Source organism: Ochotona curzoniae, unplaced genomic scaffold (assembly GCF_017591425.1).
Source record: "Ochotona curzoniae isolate NIBS_2020 unplaced genomic scaffold, NIBS_Ocur_1.0 scaffold_1037, whole genome shotgun sequence".
In the NCBI taxonomy this organism is placed as follows: domain Eukaryota; kingdom Metazoa; phylum Chordata; class Mammalia; order Lagomorpha; family Ochotonidae; genus Ochotona; species Ochotona curzoniae.
Genome location: NW_024467083.1, coordinates 26,203,802 through 26,227,709, shown reverse-complemented (window position 1 = coordinate 26,227,709; position 23,908 = coordinate 26,203,802). Strand labels below are relative to the sequence as shown.

At 38.5% G+C, this 23,908-nt stretch overlaps 1 protein-coding gene across 1 annotated transcript in view; it reads left to right on the top strand.

Annotated features, from left to right (window-relative positions):
* TBX15 (T-box transcription factor 15) overlaps window positions 1–23,908 on the top strand; it is a 121,159-nt gene that overhangs the window by 58,691 nt on the left and 38,560 nt on the right. The window contains exons 2-5 of the mRNA XM_040998681.1: window positions 9,471–9,684; window positions 15,214–15,315; window positions 17,624–17,795; window positions 18,810–18,977. Of these exons, the coding sequence (XP_040854615.1) occupies window positions 9,471–9,684; window positions 15,214–15,315; window positions 17,624–17,795; window positions 18,810–18,977 (656 nt within the window). The remainder of the gene's footprint in view (window positions 1–9,470; window positions 9,685–15,213; window positions 15,316–17,623; window positions 17,796–18,809; window positions 18,978–23,908) is intronic.

Below are 23,908 nucleotides of genomic sequence, written 5' to 3'. Positions count from 1 at the left end.
CAGCTGTGTTGTTTCCTAAATAGTTCCCTCCCTGTAGCCTGGGAAAGCAGTAGAGAATGGCCCCATCTTGGGACCCTGCATCTGTGTGGGAGACTCAGAAGAATCTCTTGTGTCCTGGCTTTGGATCATCTCAGCTCTGGCTGTTGTGGCCATTTGGGGAGTGAAACAGCAGATGGAAAATCTTTTTCTTTGTCTCTCCTGTCTGTAAATCTGATCTGCTTTTCCAATAAAAAATAAATAAACAAATCTAAAATAAAAGTTGGTCTCAAATTTAAAAATAATATGATAAAAGGTGAAATAAAGAGTTTTAAAATATGAGCTGTTTAAGAAAATATAGGACTTACGTTTCTCCATTGTTTTTTCTTGGTTTGATATATGTGACCACTGGTATGTAATCTTGTGTATTATTTGCATTTTTAAAAATTAAAGATTTATTTATTTTTATTTGAAAGAGAGTTTCAGAGAGAGAAAATGAGAGATGGAAAAATAAATGTTCCATACGCTGGTTAATTTGCGAAATGGCTACAATGACTGGAGCTGGTCTGATCCAAAGGCATTAGATTGGAACTTCTTCCAGGTCTTCCCTGTGGGTGCAGGAGCCCAAGCATGTGGACCATCCTGCGGCTTTCTCAGGCACAGTAGCAGGGAATTGGATGGCAAGTGACACAGCCAAGTCATGGACTGGTGATCACATGGGATGCTGGTGACATAGGTGGAGGCTTAGGGTGGTATGTCATGGTGCCAGTCCCTATTTAAAAATATTTAATGGATGTTACAGCATTTATGGGATGTTATGTGATATTTGAAACATGAATACACTGTGTAATGTTCAAATCAGGGCGAATGTGTATCTGCTCAAATGCTATTATCTATCTCAACTTCAATTTTTTTTGAAGTATCCTATTGGGGTTTTAATCACATAATATGCAGTAAAACAGCAGACCTTCTTTATTGTATTATTCATTAGTTATTCTATTATTCCTGTCTAGTACTCATTAACTGACATTTTTCTATCCTTCCCTTGCCCTTACTTTCCCAATGGTTCTACTTTCAGTCTCTTTCAGATCAGAGACTTTTTTTTTCTAATATTTATTGGAAAGGCAGAGTTACAGAGAGAAAAGGAGACAGGGAAAAAAGTCTTCCATCTGCTGTTCACTTCCCAAATGGCTATAAAAACCAGATCTGGACCCGGCTGAAGCCAGGAGTCAGGATTTCCATCTTGGTCTCCCACGTAGGTACAGGAGCCTAATTACTTGGATCATTTTCCACTGCTTTCCAAGGTACATTAGAAGGGAGTTAGATTGGAAATAAAGAATCTGGGAATTGAATAAATGCCAATATGGGAAGCCAGTGTTGTAGGCAGCAGTTTAATTTGCTATGCTGTAATGCCCCTGAAATTAATTTTTAAGGTTACATAGGATCGGGCCTGGTGTAATGGCTCGGTGTCTCAATCCTCACCTTGGAACCACCAAGATAGCACATGGGTGCTGGTTCACGTCCTGTCCTACTTCCCATCCAGCTTTCTGTTTGCGGCCTGGGAAAGCAGTGGAGGATGGCACAGGGCCTTGGGACCCTTCACTTGCTTGGGAGACTCAGGAAGCTCCTGGATCCTGGCTTTGGATTGGCTCAAGCTCCAGCTGTTGGAATCCCTTGGGGAGTGAACCAGCAGAGTATCTCTCTCTCTCCTGTCTGTGGGTCTGCTTTTCCAATAAAAAACAAACAAGTTTCAGAAAAAAGATTGCACAGGATCTTATATATTAATTTGACACTTAAGTATTTGTCAAGTACTTGCACATACATTCCTATCAGCTGCATTCTGCTTAAGCATAGGTATCTGGGACTACCAAGGGCTCGGAACTCTGACTTGAGTTAAACCTAAGGAAAGCAAATTATGTACAACTAGAACTGCTTCAGTTGCCTCATCCTGTCTTTCCATGTGATTATTAAAATTTTCCCAAAGCCAAGAAATCTTCCAAGTAGCTTCCAATGCCGTTTTGCTTGTTGATCTACTATGCTGCAAAAGGGTAATTTGACATTGGTAGTGATCTCAGTGTTTGTCACGTTTGGATCTTTTTTTTCTGGTAGATTGAGAATAGGTTGTCAAATTCAACAAAATAGTTCTTTTACCTTTGTGCTTACTTTGAAAGTAATGTGAAGTTAGCTAAGAAACCCAAAAGCTCCTGAACATAACTGCTTTGGGACTCTGAAGAGAATTCCCACCTGATCTTGGTTTGAATTTTATTCCTTTCCCCCAAAAAACTGACAGTGTGTGCTTCTGTGGAGCTGTCTTATTGTGAACTTTACATTTCTGAGTTCACAGTAGGAAGAGTAAAGTTCTGTAGTTCTAGTCCTGAAAAATGGATAATAGAATCATTGACCTCAGTGTCAGACTAAATCAACCAGCATACAAGCAGATAACCCTTACTTGTATAGAATCAAGAAAAGTCTTTTATTTATGCCAAGGCTCAGTTTCCTCATTTGTAAAATGCAGCAACAATGCTTACTTTTTTAGGTCTTCTGTAAAAGTTACTTGAGAATGTACATGAGTTATGGAAAGTTTCTGGTATAGTGGTTACTGTTTCTCTCTCTCTCTCTCTCTCTCTCTCTCTCTTTCTCTCTCTCTGTCTCTCCCTCTTTTCTTCCTATCCATACTCTCCCACTTTTTCTCTCTCCCTCTGCCTTGCCCTTCAACAAGCTGGAGAATTAAAAGTTGGATTTTTAATTGTACTGAGCCTTTTTCCAGTCAACAAGAAGTATAAGAAATGACTGCTGCCACTTCTTGACAAGGCTTCTTTAAGCAGCTTAGATCTGAGGGACGACTTGGAGTCCCCGCTAGTTCTAAGTGTCCCTGGGAGAGTTGCTGATTGTTAGGCGGAGAGCACTTTGGGCAGCTGAAAAGATGTGTGCTCTTAGTCTCCTTAATTGGCTCATTGGCTTGGGAATTGTTAGGTTTCAGGTTACCCCCTCCTTTTTTTCTAAATAGAACTTGGAGGACAAGACAAGCTCAGAGACGCCTTTCCATTACTGAAGTCATCTAAACAGGCTCATTTGACTGTTTGCTACCATCATAATTTTAGTTTAATCCAACCTGGGTTATGGTTCATTCCCTTGAAGCTCTAGGCTGAGTATCAAATTTGGGTTTAGTTCGTACTCCAGTAAGTGCTGAATGCCATGCTTAGAATTAGTGTATGAAAAGTTTCATCACCAGCTATCCCTGAGCTACAGCTAGAAGCTATTTGCACTGCAGGATACTGTAGACTTAGGACTTTCCCTGCACCTGGCATATACAGTGACCCTGACTTTTCTCCTCCATCTCATCTTATCTGTGTTTTTCCCTTATGCACTCTGTTCTAATCTCTGACCATACTGACCATACTGGGCTGTTCACAATATTCTAAAAATGGCAAATCTGGACTCATGCTGCTCCTCCTACCAAATTATCCCGCCCTCCCACCCCGACTGCTTTGCTCATTGATACTGAACTTGTATTTCAGGTCTACAATCAAATGTCAATTTTCAGTGTTCTCAGACTTATCTTCACCGACTTGCTACTTTTCAAAGTTCTCTAACATGTTGCTACTACTTCTATTGTAGCACCTATCACACACAGTTTTCATGTCATTCCCACCAATTGTGAGCTCCTTCCTGGCAAAGATTTGTTTCATCTTTTAAAAATATATTTATTTTTAGATCTAAACATTTTATAATTTGCCATGTTCGTTTCATATCAGAGTATTATTTACATATTTACGTAATCCATTTCTCTGGAAAATGGGACTATAAATGTCACATGATGTGAGGTTCATGGCACAATCACAAAGTTAGGAAGGAAGAGTATATTATAATGTGGAGAATGCAGTCAGGTGATGATAACATTTATAACTATCAATAGACCAAATAATAGGATGTCCACACATTTTTATACTCTCTGTATATATTAACTTCTACATATGGGAGAAAACATGAGGGATTTGTCTTTATGTGCTTGGTTTATTTGATTTCTCTTAAATAATCTCCTGTTCTATCCAATGTTGTTGCAAATATCAGGATTCCATTTTTTATTGTTGAGTAATATCCCATTGTATATGTATACCACATTTCCTTACCCAGTTGTCAGTCAGTAGGCATCGAGATCTAGTCCTTAGCTTTGCTGTTGTGAATAGGGTTGCAATAAATGTAGAACAGATATCTTTTTCATATGCTGACTTTATTTCTTTTGGATATATTTTCCAGAAGTGAGCTATTGGGTCATATGGTAGATCCATTTTTAGTTTTTGGTGAAATTTCCGTATTGTTTTCCTTTGCCCATCAATATATGACCTAGTGTGTAAAAGAAAGAGATGTCTGGTGAAATAAAAATGTAACCGAGTGTTGTCTCACATGTTTTATTAGCCAGTAGAACTGATTTAATCTGGGTTTTGGTAATATAAAAATGTAAGTAAAAATAGCTTTCAGTTTTTACATGAGATCATGTCATGCAGGCAAAGTGTTAGCAGAGAGCCTGACACCTAGTATGAGCTCAGTAGATGTTGACCATTGAACTTTTTGTTTAGGACAGCTCTTGTGAGCTTAATTCGTCCCACTGTACAGAATCAATAATATTGCTATTAATAGAATCATAAGATTCTGTCTTCTCATAGGGATACAGTGATATCTTACAGAGCAAGATGATATTTCAGACCTAGTCCATACTAGTAAAGATGTGGAAACTGAAGCCCAGTAAACAAGAGACTTCCAAAGATACTACTGCTGATGAGTAACAGGGCCAAGGAGGTAACTGTTTTATTCATGACAGTGAAGAATGATTCCTCAAAATTATCTGTTCAGTGGAGTTATAGATAACCTAGAACACTGTAATATGTGCTTTAATTATATCTAATTTTGATATTAAATATTCCTTAACATGAAAGCCTGTGCAGTTCAGGCATTTTCTATTAATGTAGCCAAGTCAACATATTGTCACTGGTTCACTGTTGTTAGACTAGGTGGTCTCTCAGCTGTACTATTAATCCATCCATTAAACATTAAAGTTAAAAAGGTCTTTATAGCACCTCCAATTAAGTGTGCATGTACTGTGCTATAAAGATTAAAGAAATTGGGACCAGAATAGTTATATGGCTTGGATAGAACATCCAAGTATGTTTAAACTGGTTTAGTTTCAGAAATGTTTAAAACAGGTGATAGGTGTTCCACAACTAGTGGCTACATTGGTTGAAGATGGTGAAATCCGGGGAGAACTGATCACTGGGTCAGGAGCTAAAAGCCTACATAGTACTTTTCTTAGTTTCATTTTCCCCATCTGCAAAACTTACAGAAAATTATATGTGTTATTATATTCCACGTTAGTTGAAAGATATGTTAGATGATATTAAAAATGTAAGTTAAAAAACTATTTTGTTAATCCTACCAAACTCGGCTAGCTGTTCCATGTTAACTTAGTATTGTCAAAGAAAAATAGGCTAGAGATAGAAAGTGAATTACACAATGACCTGATACTTAGAATCTGTTCTAAACAATTGTTTTGAATGAGTATAAATATGCTGGTTTGATATATGAATCACATGATATTCTCCAGTGTAACTGGATCCATTGCAGGTTCCCTAAGTTTTCAACTAAAGAAGCTTTGGTAAACCGGGAACATGGATAATAAAATCGTATATAATTGAGGAATGTAAGTTATATATAATTTTATTATCCATGTTCCCGGTTTACCAAAGCTTCTTTTGTTGAAATGCTACTCATAAGAAGAATCTTATATCAGAAAATAATTCTGGGGCATTTAAGTGAGTTCCTAATAGTTAATTTTTTAAAACAGGGAATTATTAAATGATCCCAAGAAAAAGAGAACAGATTTTTTTGACCTTCATGGAATAGATTGTGCTTCTGGGTAAATGTGATTTGAATAAAATAACCACTTATATATATATATATATATATATTTTAAAAGATTTATTTGTTTTTACTTGAAAATCAGAAAGAGAAAAAAGAAAGAGAGAGACAGAGATAGAGAGAGAGAGTTAGAGGTCTTCCATCTGGTGGTTTATTCTCTCATTGGTCGCAATGGCCAGAACTGGACAGGTCAAAAGCTGGGGAGCCAGGAGCTTCCTCTGGGTCTACACATAGGTATAGGGTCCAAGGCCTAGGGTCATCCTCTGTTGCTTTCCCGGACCATAAGCAGGGAGCCAGACAGGAAGGGTAGCAGCTGAACTCAAACTGGTGCCCACATGGGATCCTGGGCTACAGGTGGAGGATTCGCCTATTACATTACCTCATTGGCCCCCTGTATGTTTTTTATACTCATAATTTAGCTAATGCAATTATGGCTTCAAATTATCGATTAACTTAAATGTTTCATAGAACTATAATGTAGAAATGTATTTTTGCAAAGAAGTGAACCTTATTTTTACCTGGAGTCTTGGTCTTGATTCTGAAATTTATTCTTTTAGGAGTATTATAGGGTAGTTTCCTTGCAGGTGGCCTTAATTCCTTTGGAAGTTTAAAAAATGCTGTATCATGTATAATATTCTAAATTATATCTAAGAAATAGTTGAGAATGGATAATTGCATGGTACATTGATGTTATTGCAAATGTGAACTGGTGCATAAATTCTGTGTTTGAAGCAGTTGGGCTCTATTTTTTTGAGGGAGTTAAGATTCTAAGTGTCTTCGGGGAAACAAATGCTTGTGTTTGAAAAGGTACATACTCCTTTGCTCCCACATATGTGTCCATTTCCCTTCTTATACCTGGGAGATCCCCAGGACTATTCCAGCCCTCCAAGATTCTGCTCTCTTGAACTTCCCATGAGTCATAGAAGGCAATGTGTAATGATGTGGGACCTAGTTAGTTGGGTTGATTTCTGATTATTTGTGAAGATTCTTGTCTCCATTCTGTGAAAAACCTAAGGAGGAATCTCATTGCACACTTTGGTATTTTTCAGGGTCTAGCACAGTGCCAGGCACACAGTGAGCACTCAATAAACACATAATTAATCAGCACTAACTGGGAAATGTCTCAAGGTCTGAGATTCTGTTTCTAATTATCTACATGGTACCTCATCGAGGGCCATATGCTCATAGGTGCTAATTGATTGATTTGATGAAACTGTAAACCCTTCGAAAGTACCCAGTCAACTCTAACTCCTATGATCATGCGAATCTCTACCCTAGCTTTTTTGCACCTTTAGCTTGTTTTGCCCATACATGTGTAAGTTTGACGCTCCTCAAACTGCCTGGGTTATCACTGGCCCTGGAGAGAACTCTCATATTCAGATAACACGAGGTGGGAGAAATCCTGTAAGTTTTTGATTCTATGCTTCTTACTACCCAATGAGGCAACAGGCCTCCTGTGGTTAAGTGACTTGCATAAGGTTCTTTATGAATCCATTTAATGTTACATTCTGAGTCCCTATTTTTTTTTCAGAGTGGTCAGGTGAATTAAGGGCAGAATTTATTTCCCAGTTCTCCAGTTATAGTCCTTTTAACCACAACTGCAGTACAGCTACTACTGATTATTTATCACTCAGTGCACTGACCCTTCCTTCTCTCCCCTCCCAAACATAGGCTGGTGAAATTATTTATTCATTACTTCTGTTGGGTCCTAACTAGGGTGTCTATTTCCAGCTCTTTCAAAATTGTGGCCTTTAAAGGTGAAGAGATTTCATAGCACTATGCTGTCAAATGTATTTTATTTTAATTTTTGTATTGGGAAGTTTTGATGATTTAAATGACTGAAAGGTATATAAGATCAGGCTAGGATGCAGATTTGTTACTCAGCAGTAGCTCCAGAGTAGTTCTTGAAACAGAACAAAAAATAGCTACTATGTGGTCCAAGGTACAAAATTATATGTGTAGATAGCTAAAACATAGTTATAAGAAGGTTTCGTTTTTTTTTTTTCTCCCAAAGATAGTAACTAGACTGGTGATTTTAGGTAAGTTAAAGTTTTTTGGAAAACCACTTAATCCTATATTTATGAGTTCGGTTTAGTTCTCTATCAATGGGAATGCACCTTCAGAAGTGATGGATGAGGAATCAGGGAGGGCAAAGAGAAATGGCAATTTGCTCTTTGCTGGCTTTGACAAAGCCATGAAATGTCCTTGTTAGAGATGCTGCCTGAGTTGGAGAGAAAAAGGTGAAGCTATTATGGAAAAAATGAAAGAACTATGAGAGGTGCTGTTCATAGGCCTAGAGATTGGTCAGGTTAGAAGCTGGCAGTGAAGTGGTCTGGTATTCTGTCTCATTCTTTCACGTTCTGACTGTGATGGACTGATGTTCCAGAAGTTCTGACCCTTGGCAGCAATGTGATCTGTCAGAGTCTCAAACACACACACACACACACACACACACACACACACACACACACACACACACACACATACATGTATATGTGTATTTATAGGAAAAACAGTTAAGTCCTAGATATTAAGGGTAGATGAGAGAAATAAGTGGTTAGGTCTGGCTTTTAGCATCTCCTGACTTGAGAAAATCACTCTGGCTTATCTGAATGTTGAAACTTTAGGATATATAATTCTAGTCAACAGGTTCTTGAAAGTAAATTTCCACACAATTCTTCCCTGGTAAATTCTGGCTTTCTATATCCACCCACTTCTCTGTCCCCCATTCCTTTCTGTTCACAAGTATAGAAGACACAGGGAGGGACCAGGTGGCCCAGCATGCAGTTTTTTATTTGGTTGCTCTCAATCCCACCTTCCTGTTTGGATCACCCCTCCCCTCTGCCTACACTTCAGAAACTAATCAAGGTGTCTCCTGAACTCATTTATTCCCCTTGTTTCAAACTGCTTTCTTGGGTAACATTTTCCATATGCCTGTATACCTGCATATGGAACAGAAGTTTTTCCCTATCCAAACTGGTTTGATTGGACTCCTAGGAAAAAACATTTACTCAAATATGTGACAAAGTACTTCTAAAGATCCCAAACACTTTTCATTACTTTTGTTGACCAGGGCATATGTAAGTGTGTGTGTCGGGGGGAGGACTGTGTTTAAAAGGAACTGATGGACATTGAATATGGTATTGCTAGCATTGACTTTTTCCCCCTCCAAATGAAATAGTTTCACTTGGATTTGAAGCAAAAGTCTATAATGACTATCTTACTTTAATCTGGCACTTTGTTGCCTCAGTTTGGCCTCATAGCCTACAACATGGTGACATTAGCACTCTTATATTGCCTGTTGTGGACCAATTTTCTTCAGCTGTTGCTAAAACTTACTAAAAAGCCAGATGTCATGTTGGAAACATGAAACCCAAAAGAAGGTCATAAATCACAAAAACAAACCATAAAAAAATAATAAAAACCCTGAGTGTTGGGCTCTGGAGCTTCCCAGCTTTAAGTCTCCTTTTGTTCACTCTCTCCTCGATCTACCACATGCTCCCCTGCCCCCCATCTTTTAGGGCCAAGGGTTGGGGGCAGCCCAGCAGTTTCGTACCTAAGACTTGATTGTTGTTTTGCAGATTCGGAACAGAGCACTGGTTCAGACTCTGAGGTACTCACTGAGCGGACTTCCTGCTCCTTCAGCACTCACCCTGATCTGGCCTCGAGTGCTGCAGGCCCCGTGCCTGCTACCATGTCTTCCATGGAGGAGATCCAGGTGGAGCTGCAGTGTGCTGACCTCTGGAAGAGGTTCCACGACATTGGAACTGAAATGATCATCACCAAAGCAGGCAGGTAAGGAGAAGTTCTGTTGAATAACCAGATTCGAAGAATGAACAGAGAGAGGATCTATTCCACCCCTCCGCCCTCCAACACACATTTATTCATGGTAGCATTAGTGAAGCCACAGCAACTTACTGTTCTGCATTTGGAAATCTTGGCAGTGATCCTATTGTGTTTCCTGTGGTTTTGCCGTTTTTCCTCCAAGGGTTCAAATCTAAATCACTTTTACCTCCACACAGGTTTTCCACCTATAAATATTATTTCAGTGAGTCCAAGGTATTGCAGAAATTCATAGAAATGAAATTAAAGATAAATTCACTTTGGTGGAAAAAATGAAATTCATGCATGTAAAGGGAATTCAAAAGTTCATTAATTTTACATAATGAGAAAAGTGATGCATGAATTTTAAAATTATTTTATGCCAAAATAAATTTAATCTTAAATTCTGTGTTTCTCTAAGTCTTTTGAAGTATCATTGAACTGAAGGACTATGGTATCTTATCAGCTAAAACAAGTGTTACTTCACCATTCATTGTCCTCAAGGAATTTTTCTGCAAAGAGTAGCTTATATCTTCAAGGCATTAAAAGCAGTAAAATGTTTGTAATATATGTTTTGGTAAGAATTAGGCTTCTCGGTTCTTTTTATTGATCTAGTCTGCCATATTGTTAACTTGAAATTGTGAAAAACGTTTGTGGTATCTATGGAACCTCTTGAAAGGTGAATCTCTTGAAAGCCATTTCTTTCAAAATAAGCACTTTTAAAGTTACTCCTTTATTGCTCTTCTCAGTTTCCATACTTAGTCATCTGTCTTGTGCTAGATGCTCAACAAATTTTATACCATTTAAGCTTCACAAGAATCTCATGAAATAGAATATGATCAACCCATGTAAGAATGAAGATGCAAAGAGTGAAAGGGGTCAGTTAACTTGACTAAGGCACAGGGACAGTAAACTGTAGCTCCAAAATTTTGCATTAATCTGCATGGCTCTGAAACAATAGTTGTAACTTAAAAAATGGTTGAGTTCTTGTTTTCTGGACTCAAAGTTAGCATGATTTAGATAAAACTGAATTTGGACTAGGATTTTATGTATACGGGACTGCTTAACTGAAATTAAGCAAAAAGCAATTAGGCTGCTTTCATGTTTTCGAAAACATTCTTCATAGTCTAACATTTCACAGGGACCAAAATGCCCCACCTAATTGTGCATATGTTGTGCTCATGAACTTGGCTATTTAGAGTGAAACCATTTTTGATTGACTGCAGTACATCTATATGATATGATAAAGAAATCTCCCAGTGCAAAAAATATCAAAAGAATGAAGTTAAAATGAGCCTGAAATGTTATTTTTTTCTGGAACTTTTATAAGTTGTAATAGTGAATACAATAATTAAAAGCCTTCTTGGGAGGAATAACTTTGAAGAGGAAATAACTTAAAATGTCAACTCCTATTGGTGCACTTTTGCTCTACATTTGTGGCAGTAACCAACACTTGGAAAAAAACAAAGCAAGTCAAAGGACAAAATATTTCTCTTTTAGTGTTTTATAGGGGACTGGTTTGGAGAAAGAAGCACTATTACAATTGCTCTTTGGGATATTTTTTCAATTTTGGGGTTTGACTTTAATATTGTCAGGACTTTTAAAAATTATATGAAATGAATTAATTTCATTTTAAAAAACATTTAAGAAATGTTTCTCTGAGAGGCAGAGAGCCAGAGAGACAAAGCTTCCATCCACTGGTTGACTGCACAAATGCTGACAGTGTTTCACCACTGTAGGCTAAGGCCTGGATCCGGTAACTCAGTCCAGGCCATACACTTAGGAGGTGGAAACCAATCACTTGAGCATTGTTGCTTTCTTCAAAGGTCTGTGTTAGCAGGGAGCTATGATTGGAAGCTGGGATGAATATGGAACCTAAGCACCTTCATATGAGATATGGGCATCTGAACTGGTCAGTGCCTGCTGCAATTCTGTTGAGCCTCTATATTCCTCATTTTTTTGATATTGCTTCCTCATTACTTTCACATCAGTAAATTCAGTTCATGATTTCTTGTGAAAACACCCATAGGAAAGAAACTGTAAAAATAAATCAGACTTATGTTGATAACTGAATACAATAATCTATTCCCCAAAGAGACACATAGTTGCTTCTTTAATTATATCAAAATATGTTGTTTAATTTAAGCAACTATAGCTGTTATTTTACATGTAACTGGGATCACATAATTCTAGATCAAGTCTGGGATACAGAGAGGATATTCTCTTTGAATTTATTGTTCTGATCAATTTGCCCCTCACACAAACTTATTTCATAAACAGTGTTTGTTTCCATTTTAATCTCATTTTGAATTAAATCTCATTATAGGGGCCATTGTGGAGGTACATAAGGTTAAGCCATGGCCTGTGATACTAACATCCCATATGAATACTAGTTTAAGTCATGGCTGCTCTGCTTCCAATTCAGTTCCCTAGTAATGTGCCTGGAAAACTAGTGGAAAATGTCCCAAGAAACCTAGCACTAACATGGGAGAAGTGGATGGAGTCGTAGTATCTTGGATGTGGCCTGTTCTAATCCTGGCCCTTGTGGCAATTTGGGAAAGCAACTAGTGGATGAATCATCTCTCTGTGTGTGTCTTTCCATCTCTTCCTGTAACTCAGTGAAGTAAACAATTAAATTTATAATAAACAGAGGAACTCTTAGTCACCATATACCTCTTATCACGTCCTCACAATACAGTTAATTCAGGACTACTGCAGTCTACAGAGCCCTCAGTCATTCAACGTGCCAATGTGATTCTTACGATCAGCACCATGGACAGAGCTGCTTGTAGGGATGACTGGATTTGGAAGACAGAAGAACTGGCCTAAATTTTGCTATAAAATTAAAATCAAGTACATTTCATTTTGGGGAACTGTTAAAGATTAGTTTTTCTCCACACTGTTGTGTTGTGACTTCACTTATTATTCTGTACTGAAATACTGAGAAAAAGAACAGGCAATATTTGTGAAGTTTCTAAGAAGAGAATTATTTTAAGGTACAAAATGACATTTGAGAGAATAGCTGGTTACTTTGTTTTTTTTTTTAAGATTTATTTATTTATTACAAAGTCAGATATACAGAGAGTAGGAGAGACACAGAGGAAAATCTTCCATCCAATGATTCACTCCCCAAGTGAGTACAACGGCCGATGCTATGCCAATCTGGAGCCAGGATCCAGAACTTCTTCCAGGTCTCCCACATGGGTGCAGGGTCCCAAGGCTTTGGGCTGTCCTCTACTGCTTTCCCAGGCCACAGGCAGGGAGCTGGATGGGAAGTGGAGCTGCTGGGATTAGAACCAGCACCCATATGGGATCCTGGGTGTTCAAGGTGAGGGCTTAGCCGCTAGGCCACGCCGCCAGGCCCTGGTTACTTTGTTTTTATAGTGATGAGGTTAAGTTGGCATATCTAGAGACATATAACTCATTGATTTCAAAACTTGGGCACTAGGAATAAATGGTAGCTTCTGCATTCAAGGTCACATATCTGTTCCCAGAAAAAAAAAAACAACCAACCAACGAAAGAAACAAAAAAGTATAATGTTTTAAAACATCTAATCTATTTTCTTGAAATCATGAAGAAAAGAAATCCATTTCTTTCAAGGTAATACAGCTTCTAGAAGTAGCTGAAGGGAACCACACTTCTGTTTTCTTAAAAAAATTTATTGGAAAGGCAGATTTACATAGAGAAGGAGAGACAGAGGGATAGGAAAGATAGAACCATTTGCTGGTTCATTCCCCAAATGGCTGCAGCGGCTACAGCTGAAATGATCTGAAGCCGAGAGCCATGATCTTTTTCTGAGTCTCTCATGTGGATACAGGGTGCAAGGTTCTGGGCCATCTTTTGTTGTTTCCCAGGCCACAGATAGGGAGCTGAATGGGAAGTGGGGCGGCTGGAACACAAACTGGTGTCCATATGGAATCCTGGCACTTTCAGGGGAGGATTAACCAATTGAGCCTTCATCCCAGGCCCAGGAAACACATTCCTTTGGCCTATATAATGACAGAGTACTTTCTCCCCATCCCTTGCAATATGCTCTTCAATAATTTATATTATCCAGTACAGTGGCAATTAATTACTAGTGAAAAGGAATTGCTGACCTGTAGTTGAATGGATAGATCAGGGATCCCACCATTTTAGAAAACATGTAGAACAGTACCTGATCTATTGTGAATGCTGGTTTAGTCATTATGAATGATCCACTACCAACATTTTATTAGACCAAAGTAACACTAAAATATAAGGCCTTCTAATTAAGGCTCAGTTTCTTTGCTTTCCTTCAGATCAGATTATGATGTCATTGACCAACTGTCAGAGTTATATTTGGTCTTTGGGTGGCTTTTCCTGAATGAGTAGTAAGTGTGACACTAGTACAAAGAGCCTCTCCTGTAATCAACAAGTATATATTTGCACCATGGCTGCCTGAGGTCAGGTATGGTCTATGGCCATGAAATGGAGCAAAGCCAATTAGGCCATATGTGGATCAAGCCCGTGACCCTGACCTCATTAGCACCGTGCTCTGCCCAGCTCAACTAACTAGTCCCAGATGGTTAAACTTTATGCACTATTTTGTGTACACATACTCTATAGCACATTTAGGAAAATTTAAAATTTTGAACAAGCTTTTTATGTCTGGTTTGGTAGGAAAAAGTTAGATGTTTTCTTTCTCATGGTTAAAGAAGAATAGTGAGCTTTATTCTAGACTTGATGAAACTCAATGCTTCTTTCGGTCTGCTGCATCTCCTTCTCTCTTCAATTATGAGAAAAGTTGTAAAGTTCTATATCCTGACCTCACTTACTTTGGGAGTTTAACAAGCCATTGTGGTAGGAACAAGGTATTTCCTAGAAGCCACTAGAATTCATTTGATATTTGCTCCATCCCACAGGTCCTTCCTCTGACACACATGTTGGTAGTCTGAGGATTTGCAGATGTTTTTCCTACAGTTTTATGCATAAAAAACTTTGATCACTCTTTGTTTGGAGACTATTAACCATATCTTTTTCTTTTTTAGAGAGATCATTTTCAGGTTGGTCATTTCCAAAGCAAGTCAGTCAAGAGCATTTTGTGATGATACATAATAAATTGCAGCAAATCGTTTGTAAGTTTAGACTTACAGCACAAAGAGGATGTGATACTATACTTATCTTTAAGAATATTATAGCCAGCAAGCAGTTATATATATGTGGATACACACAAATACACAAACATATATGTGTGTATTATATTAAAGATTAACTAAAAATCTAGAACACTGTTATGCTTTGGCCCTTGGAGTGTATGAATGATCAAATAAGCCAATGTAAGTTAAGAAGATATATTATTTCAGCATTAAAAAGTCTTCAACTTACAGTTTTGAAGTGCTCAACACCTAGCCAATTTTGAGACATAGAGGACATTGGATAATATGCTGAGGGCATTTTATAAGAAGATACTTTCCACTCTTTTACTCTTCATGTTTCTCCCTCTGTGCTTGTTATGCTCATTGTTTTACTTCCTTTCACAGGAGGATGTTTCCTGCCATGAGAGTGAAAATCACAGGCTTAGATCCACACCAGCAGTACTACATAGCAATGGATATTGTGCCTGTGGACAATAAAAGATACAGGTAAGGATGACTGTGAGATACGGAATGATGGGCATTGCCAGCATTTCAAGAAAGTGTTTAAATTGACTTCATGAAGCAATTTAGCAATGTATAATGCAGAAGATACATGAGCTGGAGGACATACAAATGGTCTCTTATAGAGCACCAAGTAGAAAGCAGTAATTAAAGCAAGTGTAACTCAGTAACAGTTTGACCTAGCAACCTCTCTTTGTCTCTGGATAGAATGGAATCATTCAGTGTCTCTTAAAAATCAGATTTTATCTAACATTGAAAGTGATTAGCATGCTGAATGATTAGGCTTGTGAATGCTTAGTAAGTAGGGATGATGCGTTTTGGTGAAAGTAAGAAGTGGACCAGTGAGATAAATCCAATTATATATATGTGTGTGTATATATATATATATTTATATATATTTAGATAGATAAATAGATAGATAGATAGATAGATAGATAGATAGATAGATAGATAGATAGATAGATAATAGATCACCCTGAAGGTGATGGGGAGGAAGAATTGGAGAATTTGGTAAGACTTAAAAAAGATATTTGGTTAAGGAGAATTGTCTTCAACACAGGCTCTGAATAAATTTGTTAATAGCTATCCCTCAACATAATTTAAAATGTAGTCTCTCTTGGATGATTCACTTGAGGGCACTTCAAAAATGAGTGGGTAAGGAATTAAAAGACAAAACTGGATCAGGCAGTTAGTCTAGTGATTAAGACACAGTTTGTGACACCTGTGTCCCACATCAGAGTGCTGGAGCTTGATACTAGCTTGAGTTTCTGACTCTGGCTTCCTGCTTATGTAGACATTGGAAGGACGCAGTGATAACTCAAATAAATGAATTCCTGTAGGAGATTTGTGTTGAGTTCTTGATTCTCAGCTTTGGCCCCAGGTAGGGGCCATTTTGGAATCTGGGCAATAGTTTGGTGGACAAGAGCTCTTTCTTTCTCTGTGTGTCAGTTTTCTGTCTCTTAAAGCAGGAAAAAAATAAGCTTATTTTGGTGCAAAAATTTTAAAATACATTTTTTTCTAAAAATATACATTTTTCGTGACCTCTTTTAAGTTCCCTCATATGTAGTTTTCATTAGAAAAAGTGACAGTTTTTAAAACACCTTTAGAAATATTTATGTATTTATTTGAAAGGCAGAGTTACAGAGAGGGAGAGAGATAGTGAGAAAGAACTTCTTAATGAGGAAGGAGGAAAATTGAAAGTGAATCATCTAAGACTGGTGCCCATATGGGATGATCGAGTTGCAGGCAGCAACTCAACGTGCTGTACCCCAGTGCCGGCCCCATATCAGATGTCTTGAGATCTCCATCAAATCATGGAATCATGGTTCAATTTTGAAACATTTGGAGGTGAAGAACTTGACTTCACACTGATGATTTAGAGGTGAGAAATTAATAGGACAGGCCAACACTAATATGGCTTAGGGACAGATGCATGACTGGGATTGCAGGTGTCAGCAGAAAAGATACTTCAATTCGTTTCAGAGGACCTTGGAGCTGTGATTTGGACTGAATGTCCCAATCTGCCACGTCCAAATCCCATTAGATCCTTCAGAACTGAGAACATGGGAAATGCCAGGGCTATGGAGATGGCTTGTCAGAACTACAGGAAAATTGGCAGGGTCTGGAAAAAGCTGTTTTCCTTCTTACTGACAGCATCTAATTTCTGGTGACTTTATGGGAAAATAATGTGGAGGATGATAAAGTTCAAAACTCTGTTGCTCAACGTGTGCATAAACTGGGAAGATTTGGTAATGCTGCTAGGAATGGTTGCACTAGGACCAAGACCATCCAATCCCGAAAAGTGACTCAAAATTTAAATTCTTAGTGAGGAAATGGTTAACAAGTGAGAGCTTTGAAGAGTCTGTGCACATGGCTGCATGTTTATAGGACAATATGGAAGATGTTTTCAATAAGGAACCAAATCCTGAACAAATGGCCAAGAGCTTATATGGTTTGCATTTGAAAGGTGAAAGGTTGCAGTAAAATACCTTCTCCAAAGCCAGACACGTGGGTTCAGGATGCCAGCACGCACACAGGGGTGCATAGCAACTCGAGAGGGAGAAGAAAGGATGAGAACCGTGAGGATGTTTTTCACCTTTGAGCTGTAGCTTTGATCACTAACCACAACCCTCCTCCGCCTTTTCCATCTCATCCTCTTGTCCATTTCCGTGTCAATTTTGCTTTCCCTGATTATTTGCCCTCCTCTTCTTTGCATTTCATTTCATCCCCATTACTTTTCTCTTTCCCCTCCTTGCCTCTGTCTCTGAGTTCTGCTCTCTTCTATCCTTTCCAGATATGTGTATCATAGCTCCAAGTGGATGGTGGCTGGCAATGCCGATTCCCCTGTGCCCCCGAGAGTTTATATACACCCTGATTCTCTAGCTTCTGGAGACACCTGGATGAGACAGGTGGTCAGTTTCGACAAACTCAAGCTGACGAACAACGAATTGGATGATCAAGGACATGTGAGTTAAAGAATTCCACCTTTCCACTACTCTCGTTTACTTGAAAACTCTACAGTTTCCTGCCTTTCCAAGCAGGTACAAATAAGAGTCTCTGTGCCATTGTAAGTTACTTGAAGTAAGTAAACATCAAAGTATTTTTTTCTTCATTTAACATTTAGCAGACATCTGCTATGTGTAAGGTTGTGTTTATCATACAAAGTCCTTGTTCTCAAGGGATTTACACTCTAGTCATGGAGGCAAGACAGAAGAACAAGACAAATTAATTAATGTAAAAGAAATCATAACATTCAGTGTAATAACACACAAGTCAATAAATAAGATAGGCAAGGACATAACAAGTTAAGCTGATTTTTTTTCCAGAAAATTTGTGCATTTTTGAGATGACTCAATTTTGAGGATTTCAGGCAGAATTAGAGCAATAAAAGTTGGTTTATCTTTGACAATAAAAAAAAGGGGTAATGTATTTTCACTGAATATCAGGATCCATCCTGGGTGATGTGGGAAGGCTGGTGACGTAAAAGCTGTAGTGCCTGTCTTTAAGTAAATGAGAGTTTCCCAAGGGAGGGAGAACACACATGCACCATTCACTTCCATGTGGCATAGAAGGAAGGCCATAAATTCAAAATTGAATGCAAGTAATAGCAGGTAGAGTTTAAAGATAGTGAGAACGCAGGCTGAAAACTTGAGGCTGCAGGGACCAACTTCTAGTATGCAGAGATTGCCAGGCGTTTCAGTGGAGTGTTTCCATGGGTTACCAGAACAGATATTTAGTGTTTATCTAATTGTAGCAAATATAACATTTGCCACCCAAGACGGATATCCTGCTCCGAGGTTCAGTAAATGCTACCTTTCTCACCATGGGCAAATAGATATCCTGTATCCCATATAACCCTCTCCCAATCCCAGGATCTTCCTATAGTACTGCTTGTGATTTATATTGCATGAGATCTACAAGAGATGTAGGAACTTTAAAGGCCAGGCCTGTCATGAGGAGGTTTTTCCTTTTCATTTCAGATTATTCTGCACTCTATGCACAAATACCAGCCTCGCGTTCATGTGATTCGCAAGGATTTCAGCAGTGACCTTTCGCCTACCAAGCCTGTCCCTGTGGGGGATGGGGTGAAAACGTTCAACTTTCCTGAGACAGTTTTCACCACCGTCACAGCCTATCAAAACCAGCAGGTAAGAGTCTATCCTTAAGAATGTCCCGCCTCATCGTCCTTAACAGGAGCTCTCATTACTGTTTCTTGTCAGAAATCCACGGTCCTTCTATACAGCACTGGAGAGGTGGACTAACGGTCACCAGTCTTGCAGGACACATAGGACATTGGCCAATATGGTCATGCTCAGCAGTGGCTGGCATGGTCCAAATTTGGATCAGAAGTAAGATCTTTGACCATGAAGATCAATGCTCCTAAGTTCTATTCACATGTATCTGTCTTCATGATCTGGAGTATATCCTGTCGTACGATCATCCTAGTGTGGAATTTTTTTTTTTAATACTGAGGTTTGAACCATGTATTCCTGTTCTCTGCCAATTTCTATGTATCAGTTCCCCAGGTTACATCAAAGCCACCAAACTTCTCAAACTCTGTTTATGATCCGTCATTTCCATGTACACGCATGACTGAATTTACCTCCTATGACCACTGGCCACAGCAGAAGATCTGTATATTCTTTAGATATATTTATATGATTATTTGAGAGAGAGAAACAGAATGAGAATGTTATCTTTGCTGGTTTACACCCCCAGTAAAGAGAGGGCAAGGCCAGGCTGAAGCCAGGACTCAGGAACTTTATATTGAGCTCCCATATGGTTGATGAGGTCCTAAGATTTGGGCTACTTTCAGCTGCTTTCTCAGGTGCATTTACAGGAATCAGGATCAGAATTGGAATAATCAGAGCTGTGACTGGCACTTCGATATTGGATGTGACATCGCTAGTAACACCTTGACCCACTGCATCAATTCAGTCCTGGCTATGCACATGTTTATGTCTTCAACACACATCACGCCTTTCGTACAGTTCTATTGAGAACTTACTAGGTTCTAGCATTAATAGGAAAATAGAGTTGTATAGAGTTATTAGGTGGATTCTTTTGCTTAAGAAAAATTTTAGTTGAAGAAAAGATATGTAAATATATTGATTATATAGTGGAATACTTCAAGGACAGAGACGTGGACAAAATCTTTGTTAGTTTGGCTAATAGGGGAATATATGACACCTTTTTATGGTAACACTTGTGCATGAACTAGCCAGACTAATGCAGGAAATATGTGGGTGGGAGAGAGCTGGGAGAAGCCATGTGTGAAGGCATTATGAACATTTGAAACACTGTCTTTTTCCTTTCCTTTCCTTTCCTTTCCTTTCCTTTCCTTTCCTTTCCTTTCCTTTCCTTTCTTTTCCTTTCCTTGCTTAAGCAATTTTTAAGTGTTATTCTACTTAGGGACCAGATATTTCCATTGGAAAAAATTGTGAAATTGAAGAATGATTTAAACTGTTTTTTTATATCTCAATTTTATTTATTTTTCCTTTTTTTAATTTAAATTTTTATTCTTTATTTTATGATGCAATTCCATAGGCTCTGGGATTTCCTTTACTATCTCCCCAAGCTCCCTCCCCACTCCTGACTGATTTCCCCCATATTTTTAAAATAGTGTGGTCCTTCATTAGTAGTCATAAGGCCATCATTCTCTTACCTAGTATATCCTGACATTGTGGGTATGGACATTAGCAGATAATCCAGCATCCTATTGTCAAGATATTTTTAACATTGGGAGTCCATCTTTGATTTGGAAGTAGAGCTGCATACAGCATTGGGTGTTCGCATCTGGATATGACAGTCTTTATTACATAGTTATTATACACCCATTAAATGAATAGCCATAAAACAAAATCAACCCCGTGAATGAAGTAAAAACATTCACAACACCATGAAGTTAAATATCATGCTACTGGATGACCAATGTGTCAATGGAAAATAAGAGATCTCCCTGGAGAAAAAAAAAATGCTGCTGCATGACCTATGAGTTATTGAAGAATTTAATAAAAGAAACTATTTTGAAGAAATAAAAACATATCAAAAACCATGAGTTGCAGCAAAAACAGTATCAAGAGGGCTATTGATCCTGTATTTAGCATGAAGAAGAGCTTTTATCAGAGAGGACATATGATATTTGTCCCTTTGGGACTGACTTGTTTCACTGAGCATAATGATCTCTAGTTGGGACCATTTGGTTGAAAATGGAATAATTTCATTCTTTTTTGGTGGCTGAGTAGTATTCTGCGGAGTAGCTATACCACAGTTTCTTTATTCACTTCTCTTTTGATGGGCATCTGGGTTTTTTCCATGTCTTTGCTATTGCAGATTGTACTGCTGTGAATATAGGATTATAGAAGCCTTTCTCACAGGCAGATCTCATTTTATTTGGAAATATTCCCAGAAGTGGGATAGCTGGGTCATATGGCAGATTTATTTTCACTTCTCATGGCACCCTCCATACCACCTTCACAGTGATTGTACTAGCCCACACTCCTACCGATAGTGAAGGAGAGTACCTTTCTCCTCACATCCATGCCAGCAGGTGTTGCTAGGAGAGTTCTGAATGTAGGCCAGTCTCACCAGAGTTAGGTGGAACCTCAATGTGTTTTACATTTGTGTCTCGCTGATGGCTAGGGAGCATGAGCATTTTTTCATATGTTTATTAGCCATTTATTGACATCAATTGTGGAGGCCAGGAGAGCCATTGTTGTAACCTGAGTTGAAACTAGAAAGCTGTATCTCACTGTGACAATTGAAAAGGACCAAGCACGGGTGTCTGAAATACCCTTCATTACCTTACCTCCTCTCATGGTCTCTTAATGTCCAGGTACTAAATCTGTTGTTTGCTTCCAGATTGTGATGATTTAAATGGAATTTGAGTTGACATACCTGTTTTGATTTCTGACCTTTTTACTGACAAATTGTGTGACCCTGAGTAAATTTCTTAACCCCTTTCAACTTGTGTTTTCTGGTCTGGAAATATGCCTGCTTCAAGGAGTTCCAAGGACTAGCTGAAAGCAGGTGGCTTTCAGAAGCCTGGCATACAGCAATTAATAGTCTTTTTTAATGGTTTAATCTATTCAGGCACAAAGGAGATGGAGAGAGGAGAGGCAATTTTAAGGAATTAGTTGCTTATTAAGGAATATATAGAATGTCGAGAGTTGGAGGAGCTACACTGGCTCTCGGAGTGATTAGGATCAATAGGTTATTACTTTGATCTTTCATGTTGATGAATTCATAATGTGCTGACATTCAAAATAGATGAGTCATACTAAATTCTGCTTATTTTGAGATCAAGATAACTGCTTTTGCCTGTTTGACAAGCCCCCAATGCCTGGACAAATCAGTAAGCATGCTTGTTGAACATTCCCCGTGGCTGTGTAGATATGATTTAATATAGTACTATGTCTTCTAGTGTAAAAGAATACACTCAGATTTTTCCCAGGGAATCTTGAAGTCTGCATGCTATAGGTCAGAGCTGTTAGCGAACATCAATTCTCAGATTTGTCTTTGTAGATGACTGTGGTATAAATTTTCGGAGTCATATTTATATATTACTGTGCTTTTATCCCTTTGGCATTCTAAAATGACAACAGTTGATATTTTATGGAGAAACTGTTCACTCTTTTTAAGGAATTTATTATGAGGCTTATGCAAGAGGAAGAGGAGGAAAGTCAGTGGTAGGTCATCAGTGATCTCAGGAAATTTGGAGGAACATAAACAAGGAGGGACAATAGAGAAAATATAGTCACATTGGAATGCTACCCAGTCTTTCCAATGAGAAGTAGGGTTCTGTTCCACAGACAGTAATGGGAAAGACAATTGGAAACAGGACGCCTGTCCTGTATGCCAAAACGTTTCTCTGGGAAATTTATTTTCTCTTTTCAGGTTTCTGTGTCTTTTTCTAGAAAATGAGGAGTTGACAGATGCCTTCCAAAGTCTCTTATAACTCTGGAATTCAAATTTATTCCATTATTTTCTGCATGATTAATAAAGCCTATTTACTTAGTTATTTTCATCTACTTGAAGGAGTGATCGAGAGTGAGAGCAAGAAAGATTGAGAAAGAGGAGGTATCTTCTAGCCACTGGTTCACTGCTCAAAAGCAAGGACACTTTAACACTGTAACAGCAAGGACAAGGCGAGGCTGGAGCCAGAGAGTCCAACTGCATTCATGTCTACCATGTGGGTGGCAGAGGCCCCAATGTTCTGGCTATTATCTGCTGCCTCCCAGCACGTGTCAGCACGAAGTTGGGTTAAAGTGACACAGGTATGATTTTAAACTGCACTCCAGTATGCAATAGGACATTGCAAGTGAAGGCTCAAGCTATTGTGCCGTTGCTCCTGCATCTCTACATTATTTTTAAAATGAGGATTTGGAGAAATTTATTGTCTTCAAACTGAGGCAACTGACACATGATTTTCAACCAGTGAAAATTACCAGAAATTCATATTGATAAACTTAAAAATATCCTACAACATTCTAGCTGAACACGTATTTAGCATGTCCATATTTGAGAGATGAGAACCTGGTGTTTTCTTGCTGATAAACAAAATACTTCTAACTATTCTGTTCATCTGTGTCTCTTCTCAACCCTGCCTGCTGTTAAAGCTTGTGTCCTTGCTGCCTTCTGCCACATTCCGCAGGCAAGATGCTTGCCTCTCCCCCACATCCCATCTTATAGGAAGCTTTGTCATGTCTACAGACAGAATCTCTTCTTCCCAAACTCACTGCTTCCGTCCTTGTTCTGGACTGACTCACTGCCCGTGGACTTTGAATAGCCTCCAATTAGGATCTGAACGGCAAGTTTAGTGTCTCACAAGTCAAATCCTACAGCACTGAAAGCTGCATCTTTCTAAAGCATAGTGCTGATTGTGTCATTTTTGAGAAAAAAAAAAACCTCTATCTGTATATATTTACTAAGTTACTTGAAGGGTAGAGGTGGGAGAGAGAGAGATCCCATCTATTGGTTTGTTTCCAAAATACATGCAATTGCTAGGGTATGGCAAGCAAAAAAATCAGATGCCAGGAACTAAATTCCATATAAATGACAAGAAATCACATAGTTTGCA